General features: G+C 41.0%; 1 protein-coding gene across 1 annotated transcript; it reads right to left on the bottom strand.

Annotated features, from left to right (window-relative positions):
* Positions 1 to 524: 524 nt before the first annotated feature.
* Positions 525 to 10214, bottom strand: LUT2 (Lycopene beta/epsilon cyclase protein). Its single transcript, XM_087662453.1, has 11 exons — positions 9347 to 10214; positions 6020 to 6191; positions 4398 to 4533; positions 4149 to 4259; positions 3958 to 4060; positions 2024 to 2167; positions 1816 to 1923; positions 1611 to 1707; positions 1376 to 1507; positions 1165 to 1297; positions 525 to 815 (listed from the first exon to the last, which is right to left on the bottom strand). Exons 1-11 carry the CDS (start codon positions 9812 to 9814, stop codon positions 650 to 652), a joined length of 1770 nt encoding a protein of 589 aa, XP_087518579.1. The 5' UTR covers positions 9815 to 10214; the 3' UTR covers positions 525 to 649.
* Positions 10215 to 10809: the final 595 nt, after the last annotated feature.

Here is a 10809-nt window from a genome sequence, read left to right as displayed (position 1 = left end):
AGAAGCTTTATGATAATCATATTCTATTGAGATCTTTTATTGGCACTAATGATTGGTCTAAAAGGAGCAACAGCAAGTAAATGATATAAATGATGACCCTTTACGATTGGTATATCAATCTTTGATATCCCTTCCCACTAATTGAGGCATTGTCACCTACTTCTACAACTCGATTTAGGTACACTTAATTTTAAAAATAACTACCTACCTTCTTTAACACACTTCAACATCATGAACTTACACTTGCATTCGTGCCTTATTTGCGGGGTGTACAAGTGTACACATGCTGCTAGATAGATTCCACAAACTCGTGTTAGATAGATACTAGGTGCTCCACGCCTAGACTCGCCCCAGCGCAAAGCACCGGGCCGGGCGCGATTTTCACGGCGAGGGCGGGTGCTGGACGCGTGGCACCCGCCCCGCGTTTCTTTGTGGAGAGGTTGGGAGCTGCCAAGTGGCACCCGCCCCCAACCTCCCCTTAACTAATAGTAAAGATACTCACAGCATGTGGATATTGCGACCACTTTTGTAAGGGCATTTCCATTACTCTAGATTTACAAGGACAGGCTATCATATGCTGTATGATGACGACACAAAAGGACCTTACAAGTGCATCCTCTGTTGAATAAACTTTGTGAAGACGGTTGCCTCACAAGCTAGTATACATACGGATAAGATTTGAACCGCTTGGGTCAACCATCAGATGTCTCACTAACCGATACCTCAAGTCGTTTGGAGCAACAATGAATGTCATTATAGCAAACCAAATGAGCTCAGCTGATGATAGCTTTGCCGCAAGAAAGCCCTTCCATAGCCTGCAAGGTGCTTGTTAGGAAACAAATCTCATGTTCAGTGCCAGGTTCCTGGTAGTAAGTCTCAGAAATGGAATGGGAGAATCTGATTATCACTTAAAATGAAAACACACTTAATTGCTCCTGCAGAAAAGTTTGAATGTTCATATACACTTCTGTAGCTATTCTCTGTATGAGCTGTATGCAAAGAGTGAAAGCCATGAATGTATGTTACCTACATGTCCACTGCAAGCATGTGCATTTATCGTGCGTACACATTTGCAAGGATGCAGCTACGCGTAGAGTGCGTCAACCTGGATGAAACATCTACCTGAACCTACATGATCATTGACTAAAAAAAGTTTGGGCTCACCATTCAGGAAGCTGGAAGAAGGTGTCAAAGAACATCCTTATACCCTGTACGTCAAGCTGAAGAATCAACTCCAGCCCAAAAATGAAGAATGCCCGCTGACGTTTTCGTTCTTTTGGCCAGAGAGCATCCCATGCTGCAACAGACAATGCATCCTCAGATTGAAAATAACAGAGGCATAAAGGTTCAGAGATGCTTCCAATATTATTCACACCTTGCAAAGCTGCTCTTTTCGCAGAAACATCAACTTCTTTGATCAGATAGTTTTTAGACCCTGACTTTAATGCAGAAGCTATTGCAGCAGCATAGGATGGTGCCTCTGACAGGGACCGAACCACAGAATAACCTGCAATGTGATAAGGCACAGGTAAACAAGGCTGAATTTACCATTTCGAGTAGGTCCTGTGCAACTGCTCATTCAACAAGTAATCAGCTTTACACGAGCATACCTGTGGCAGGGTGGACCATACTAGCAGCAGCTCCAAAACCTAAATGCTGTTGTGTAGTATCAGGTATTGAAACACCAACAGGGATGTATGACCATTCCTGATATACAAACGAGCAAACCAGGAGGATAACTTGTTATCCCAGGTTCTTGATTTTTGTCAAGACTTTAGAAGACGGACAATATTCCATGAATTATGTTCACTTTACCTCCTCTAAAAGTTTTGTGATTTTTATATTCATTTTCTCTAGCCGTTTGTACAACCTCTCTTTGAGCTTATCAAAGGGTAACAAGGGTCTCGCAGCCAAACAGGTCTCCTGTTAAAGAAGTTGGCCATATAAGCACACAGTTGTTTTATTAAAAAAGCATTTGTTAATACAAACATATTCAGCAGTTCCCATGCTTCAGTAAACACACCTCAAAAAACACTTGAGTAGATGACATAGGCATCACATATAAAAATGAGGGGGGTCCCTCCTCATTGTTGCTTGTTAAGTCTCTGTTGTAATCTCTGTAGTCCATGAAAACCATTGTTTCTGGATCATAAGGACAATGTTCAACCTGCAAACATAATGAACAAAAGCATCCAGCTTCAGAAAAAACACTTACAAAACTTGTATTGGTATTTTCTTTCTGATTCATTTTTTCTTACACAGCAATGCACATAGTATAAGGGCAAATTACCTGAAGCAGTAAGATAAGTTTAGATATTATCAACTGCTAGAATTTAAAAAGCCTCATCTTCCCTAATCACATGTTTATCGCCAGATACTAAAGACCATTGAAATACATGAAGTGAAACTTAGAGGTAACCTATGAGAGTCTGGCAGATCAAATGTTATGATTGCTTGACACCTGCTGACCACTCGTTTGTGTGATTGATGTGCAGGACTTCCTGTGTTGATCTGTGATTTAAGTTAAAACCACAATGCTCAAGACCTCCTTGATAGAGCCAAGGAAAAACGTATTGCTCACCCAGCCCAAATCAGAGATGGATTAGCTTACTTCTCATACAGAGACACGAGGGCTCAGCTCTGTAAAACAAGAGCTAAGCTTACTCAGGTGATATAAAGCCAGACCTTAGAACCCCCTAAACTCCTGTACATTTAAACAGGACAGCCCAAACACACTTCCACGATACAAAAAAATCTGCTTCAGAAGCTCACATGATGCTCTTCCAAAATGACGAGTATGAATCAACGCTCATTAGGGGAAAGCCACCACCTAGCGAAGAACGATTATCCCAGATTGCTGCTCTGAGAGATGGTCACTATATTCTAGACAGTCACAGGCTAGCTGAGCATCCAGAGAAAAGGGAATGCTCTTTACTGTAAGCACATTCAGATCCCTAGCGACTACAAAGAACTACATAAGCTTTGCTGCAGCACCAAAAGACAGAAGCAAGGAGCTGTCTTCCTGGTCATCAACTTCTCAACTTGGGACTGCAACTCCATCCTACTCATCTTATGAGTGCCTGCAAGGAGGCATTAGAAGCCAGCAAAGAAGTAACATCCACAAATACGGTATGGAAGACAAATGGCTACAAAAAGCATGCTTCCAAATTGAAAAGGTTACAGAATATCAACGAAGACTCTCGCAAAAGTTTAGTCACCAACAGTAGCTGGACTACAAAGCCTCGCAGAGCCTCCTGAAAAGTCCTTGGTTGCACTTTTATGGTTGTGAGACACATTCATAATCAAGTCTGTGCAAAGGACCAATAAATATATTTTTCAAGTTTTGAAACCAATAGTGGCTAGATTTGGAAGTATTGAACAGTCTCTTCCAAAATTCCCCCCCTGAACTGTGAGATCATAAGGACCTCTTCAGCTTCTGAAAAACTTAAGCATACAATAACTATCTGACAGTCAAGGTTTGTTCTAGTGCTTGGGACCTGGAAGGAAGCATTAGATGCCAGTAATACAGAAAGCATGCTTCCAAATTTAGCACGTCTTTTTCTGGAATATGAAAGAAGATTTTCCCAAAAGTTTCATAACCGATAGTGGCTAGCCTTAAAAGCACTTGTAAAGACATTGATTGCACTTTTAAAGCTAAAAACCACATACTTAAACAAGTCTTTGTATAAAAGACCAAGGGAGCTTTTTGCTAAAGTTTGAAACCAATGGTGGCTAGATTAAGAAGTATTGAACAGTCTATTTCAAAATTCAGTTGGCACTGCACTTTTAGAATAAAGAGACTTCAATATAAAAGTATCTACAATCTCATAATTACTTTTCTTCTGGCTATCTTCAAGAGAAAAGACCTTACAGCATGGCATGCATTTCACACACATGACTATTCAATTTCTTGAGCTCAAACCCTAAGCAAGAAGCGGTACCAAATAAGACAATTACCTCAACCTCTATTCCATATGCAGTTTGCACACAAATCTCAGGGCCACCAGTCTCATAATTCAGAAATCTCCCAGAAGCAGCACCAGATGCTGCAGTAACGAGCCTACAACCAAGTGAGCAAATGACAAAGAACGATTAGTTTATTAAGATAACAACACAAGTTAAGATACAGGGGGGTTTAAGGCACACACCGGCATGATAAGATCATTCCATTCTCACATAAAAGAACACTACCCCTATCATTTTCCTCTATTATTTTCTCGACCTTGGTGTCCAGATACTTTACACCTGCTTTGGCACACCTGTGACAGCATATAAAAGAGTGTCAGCATCAAAATACTCTTTAGAATTTAATTTCCCTGACTTTGGAAGATCTATACAACAAGCTATCGAAATTCCAAAAGTGCAGCCACAGCAAAAGCACAAGACACATTGCTAACCTTTTCAATAATTCTTCACGCAGTAGATGCCGACTAACACGACCGTAAGAACGTCCCATTTGTATTGGACTGCTTGAATCCAAAAAGACAGCAGTCTCTTTCCACACATGCTCTATGCAGTTTTCCAGCCCAAGAGCTGCAGACACAAGATTAGCACAAATTCATCCTTCTGGTAAGTACTAAAAAGACTCCCATTCAAGTAATAACTCTCTGAAAAGCCAAAAACAGCAGCAAACTTCATGTCTTGGCGAATGAAGTAAAACTGAAAAACAAAATCACAAAACACCCTATAACCTAGATGTGTGCATGGTCTATCAAACATGCAATATTACTTTATGGGGCTCTTTTGTAGCACTTTTATTATCTCAGTACACTAATCTTTGATGGATCAGTCATTAGTAATTATCAATTAGCAGCTGGACACCACCAAGTTAATGGAGAGAGAAGTAGAAGCCTAGTAAGTTCCAATTATGGAAGTTACTATGAACAAAGCAATAATAACTGAATGAGAGCAAAATGCAACATGTAGAATCACTATTAGTGAGCATCCTGCTACACTTGAATCAAATGACTTGCACCCACAAAATTATGTGCTGACTCGCCACCTGTCCATTAGAGTGTATGAGCTTTCAATTGCCTATCAACATCATCAGAACAAACTCTTGAGCAATAAAAAGAAAAGACACAATGGACTTTTCAACAATTTAATGGATGAAAGCTCAAGATGGCAACAATCAAGTGGGTCATTGAAAATAAAACCAATAGACTTTGCAAACACCCTGCAAGACACAGGTCAATGTGAGTACATTAAGCTAAAATTGGTCTCTGCCAGACATCCTTGCCCCCAGTCATAGAAGTACGCTCCAGGAGCCTCCTGCTACTTATCAGACAATTGTCCATCTTTTACTGTCCACCTGCTCAGAAGTGCCCACACAATAGTTACAATCCCCAAAATTTCATTTATCACCTCAGCATCCTTTTCTTGTCCCTAATCCAATCAGTTGGCCAATTATTTTGCAGTAACTACCCAGTCGGATTAACTGTTAACAAGCATAAATCTGATCTATAACGAGAAATGGGTAACAGCACGTCAATGACCTTGCCTGTACTATTATGGGCAGTAGCACATCAATAACCTTGCCTGTATGATTTAACTATGTGCTCTTTTGCAGGGTGCAAGTCAGAAAAGTGAAATGCAATCTACCCTGGATTTGCAAATAACTGAACATAACTACATTTGAATTCATTTTTGGCGACAATATAAACTTAGAAGATAGGACAGCAAGGAACGTGAAAATCTCCATGCCTCTGCACATGAGCCACATGTGTCAACACTTCCATATGATGAAAAAAAAGGCCTTGTAAGAGCTCATGCTTGATGCAGAACTCGCACTGATGAAGACCTTGACCCATAGGTAAATCCACATTAAATATGAGCATTGCATGAAATAATTTTTCCTTTTCGGCAGGAAATCAGTACAACTGGCATGATGTAGTTGAGCATGTCTCTCAATCACTCTAAAAAATTCACTTCCTCGGCTCAATCCACTCATTTAGACAATAAGATCTCAAACTCCAAGTATGAGATGGAAAGACAGCTTAACATTGGTGCAAGTACTTACCTGTGAATTCATCCTCCCATACGCCATAGTTGTTTGTGAAAGGCAAATCCGGACCAATTATGCCAACCCTGAGACCCTGTTTTGCAGCTTCAGCAGCTAAAGATAATCCTGCTGGTCCACAACCAATCACTATAAGATCCAAGGTTGCTTCACCAACTTGCAGAGGTTCCAGCTGCAATCATTCAAAAGCATTAAAAATTCGCATATTCGTGTACAAATTTTCCTAATCTTCTTCCTGATTCCAAAAACAGCATTATCAAAGAAATTAAAAGGCAATAGCTCATATTGATGCATTGAAATTATTAGTTGAAATTCCTATAATTTCTTCATCACATTTTCCCAAAGAACTGAGCAAATTTAACCCTTTTAATAGTCAAAAGACAACCAACTCACAAATTGAGAATCAGATGGTCCCAGCTTCTTTCTTGAAGGAAAATGCTACCTTGATTTATGGTTTGAGAGAAACTGTTTCCTGAACAGTACCATACATGGAGTAAAAGATTCTAAGAATAAGAATCTTATTTCTGCTTGATCAAACTGCAAATACATGCACTTTTGTTTTTTCCAAGTGACTGCCTAGCAGGGTCTTCCTTATCAGTTCTTACATTGTAACATAATATGCTTAACATTCTGATATATACACTAAAGCTATGTAAGTTTAATTTTTTTTGAATGTACATCATGACAGCATGACATCATCCATGGTTTGGTTCAAACATAATGTGGGCATAGTTGCTAAGCTAACAAGGAGCATGCTTCTAGGAGATCACTCCCAACACATAAACCTCATACATGGCCACGAGAAACCAGAAATTCACCTGATAAATCTGGCACCCAGAAAACTCTCTGGTAACCAAAAGGTCAGGTAAACATAGACCCTCCATTAAATGTAGATGAGCGAGAGTGGCAAAATTTCCCCCCATCCTATTAATATGTTGGTGTCTGAATTCATAATGTGAGAGAGACATGAGAAGACCAGGGAAAGGCCTCTAGTTTTCCGAGTGCAAAATACATCACTCATTCAGTATTTTACTGCTCTGGGACCATGCAAATCCTCTCTCCACTCCTTTGTATCATTTTGCACATAGTGTGCAACTTTGTTGGTCACATGATTCTTCAAACAGATTCAGACATTCCTTGATACCAGCCAATAAGGATAATATCAACTCCACATCAATTCAGAGAGACACCAATCATCCCTTCCTGAATCTAAACACAGGCATGGTGTACTTCAAAATATGATGCATACAGAACTACACTCCACTGTGTTTTGCTTTATCTTGAACAATTGCAACTTTGCAATTTGAGTTTCAGAATCTATCAAAAGGAAATTAATGTTCGAGATTTTCACAAAATAAATACTTGCAAAGACCAATTCCCTAATATAATCATCGTGACATCTGCACTAGCAGTTGACTAATACTCATTTTTGCTTTTATCAGTGAACTAATACCATCTCCTGGATTCGTACTGTTTTCTTGATAGTGGGGGCCCTAAAAATGATAATAATTAAACAATACATTTAATCAATAGATGACAGTGCCAGTTCAGCTTAAACACTCTCTCGTTGATGATCTCACAATTGTGACCACTACCATGATCAAAACTTCAAACTTGTAAGACTGCAAGTTGCCGATCATATTTTCCAATAGTTGTTGACATATTGATGATGTGACAACTGTGAAACCCTCTTGATCGGACTTTCATAAATATATCATCTCCAGATATGCAAGACTGCAGGTTGCCATGGTATTAAACCAACTTTCAAGCTTGAGTTGTGAAAACTTTTCAAAAAGCAACAAAAATTCCAAAGCTATCCAAAAAAGAAAGATTTGACTGCTACATAAGTTAGCTAGTTGAGCTGATTGCAGTTCTAAGCTGGTTGGCAGTCTCTAAGAGCTATCTCCTATGATTGAGCTAGAAAGGTCTTCTCTAAGGGTGCACACTATATCTCCATAGTGTACAACAGCTATCTCTTATGCTTGCACCAACAGGTCTTTCTAAGGGTGCACACTTGTCTCTGTAGTTTGCATTGACATGAAAAGTTTATCAACTGCCAGTAAAATATGCTAGCACTTAAAAGTAGCTGTTACTATCCTTCAAATATCCTTTGCCAAACCTTTGTTGTGAAAGATAACACAAAGAATCCACCTTAACAAGCAAACTGTAAACAAGGAGTAGCTTCAGCACCAGATCCAAGATTTGAATGCATGAGGGAAGCATGAAAATGCTACAACTTTACACTTTGTCACATTGCACAGAAAGCAAAATTCTGTGCTTTTACACACGTGTAGACATGTAAAACCTCGCGATGAAGATCATCTGAGAGGTTGCCAGTATACGATGCCAAAGACAGTGATGTTAGAATGACATGAATGACGGGGAGCAGCCATCACAACCAAATAAACAATATACATAGTACACACAATTGAAGTCCACTGCAGCCCTCTACATGGTATTGTGAAATTTCTCGAGAATTGGTGCCAGTTAGGTGTGTTTTGGCCAGCAAACATGGGGAAATATGATGCTTCACTCCAATGGCTTGCCATTCACAAGCACATATATTGTCTCACCACATGCCTGAGGACTTCTGCAGCACTTGGACACCAAACAAAAGAAAGATTGGTGAACAATTATCCTTGAGGCACCAGCTTCACAATCTTATGTCTTGTGGACATATAGCGCATATCTGGACATATATGGGATATCTAATTGTTACCAATTTGCTAGAACCTGAACAAGCTTCCACCACCACACAGGAGATCTCCCACCAAGATCAAACCTGCCATTCTCAAAGCACTACTTCTTACTAATATGTCAGTTTCCATCTTGCTTTTTCCAGTGCACTGATCTCAAGCTTAAATCTAATCATCTTGCCCAAATAATAGCAAATGCACTGGGGACCAAAATGGTCACCTGAAAATCCTCTTATCACAGCATTGCATGATGAATGGATCAGCTGGCATAGCAGCAAGAAGATGCAGGAATGTAGACGATCGATTTCTGAAGGCGAAATCAAACTTGGAAACCCCCAAAATGGATGTCCGGATTTTGTGCACTAGTCTTCTTCCAGTTTTTTCTGCAGTTCTATACCATTCTTTTTTTATTTTGGATGCGTCTTTTGGATGCTCAGCTGTGGATAAACTTGTTGACAAATTACTCAAATGATATAGTCGACCTCTCTTATGTTAACCATACGTTACAGACAATAAGTGAGAAACTCAGAGCTTCCAGAATTAGACTATATGGCATAAGAGACAGAGATGGCATCCTAATCAAGATTTTAAAACTGTGTGATCGGGTGATTTGGCAGTCAGGAATATGCACCTGGTCTACAATTCTTGGTTGTCCGAGGTCTTTGATTGCCTGCATTTGAACGAATTTCAGTTCGCTTCCACCTGCTTTGATGTAATCGGGCTCATCCTTGAATTCCTTGCGAATGTCAATGTAAGTCTCAGTGGCCGCGGCTTCAGCGGAAATGCACCTCTGCTTGGCAGCGAGACTGCTGCTGCTCTTCCTACGTTGACACAAGCATGGTGAGGACAGGGACACGCAGAGGCCCTCCCTGCGCCTGCGGCTACTGCTGCAGAGGGCATTGGTGGAAGGAGTTGGGCTACGCTCTGGTTTCCTGCGAGAGGAGGAGGCAGCAGTGAAGCTCGCAGCAGCGGCAAGCCGGCTGCGCCTGGCGTGGTGGATGGAGATGGAGGAGGAAGAAGAAGACGAGGACGAGGACGAGGACGAGGAGGCGGACGTATCCAGAGCAATGCGGCCGAATGCAAGCTCGAGCTGCTCCATGTCGGTAGGAGATTGATAGCTGGGCTAATGCAGGTTGAAGTTCTGTCCCTCCCTATTCTCTGTGTCACGTTCTTTGTGTGTGAGCTATGGCGGCCCAGGCTTATATCATGGAAGGGGGGAAGGGGGAAAGGACAAAGAGCTGGGGAGGATGCGGGACGGCGAGAAGATGCCGTGGGAGCAAAAATCCAGAGGGAGGGTCATGGAAAGGGGAGAAGAGAACGTGGAGGAAGCCATTGATGCTGGTGAGGATGCCGCCAGAGATGCCTGCAGTCATTTCTTCGTCTTACCATCTTCGTCTCGCCCTGTTGTTGCCTCTCTAGTGTTACTATGGATGGATGGATGGATGGATGTGATGGGATGGGATGGGATGGGAGTTGGATAGGCCTTCAACAAGCACCAAAAAATGCACCAAATTCGGATGGATGGATGAAAACACAACTAATCACATGTTGAAAACTCTCTTGCCCCATGCCCCTCAAAAACCCATATGCCACTTGTCCCTCATTCATTGGCTTTAGCTTTCCTCATGGATAAGTAAGCCTCTACCTCTCATATTCTCTCTCTCTCTCTCTCTCTCTCTCTCTCTCTCTGCACCTTGAAGGTAGCTTGGGATTGTTCCTAGCGTATAAAAACCCCTTTTTCTTCTTCTTCTTCTTCTTCTTCTTCTCTCTCTCATATCAGTTGGGCAATAAATACTCTCAAGGAGCCATAGCTCAACTAGTTGAGGTGGGTGGCTCTGTTTCAAACGGTCCAAGGATCCATTCCTCCCAGCTCCTCGACTCCACAGCACTTGTCATCCCTTAGGATGGTGCCCCCCAAGGTCTTCGACCTATGTCCCACAATGAGAAGCCATATGGCAATGCATTACAAAAAATTGTGCCAATAGTAATTTTCCAAACTCTTAATTCTGCAAGTGATCTACTCAATCAAATAGGATTTGTGTAGAAATTTTATGCTACTTTTCTTAATGATTAAAATTGAATTAGGTTAATTAT

The sequence above is a fragment of the Lygodium microphyllum genome, chromosome 22 (genome assembly GCF_053477565.2).
Source record: "Lygodium microphyllum isolate KBCC chromosome 22, Lygodium_microphyllum_v1.1.10, whole genome shotgun sequence".
NCBI lineage: Eukaryota > Viridiplantae > Streptophyta > Polypodiopsida > Schizaeales > Lygodiaceae > Lygodium > Lygodium microphyllum.
The sequence above is the reverse complement of the archived record's forward strand: the minus strand, read 5'-3'. Positions and strand labels throughout refer to the sequence as shown.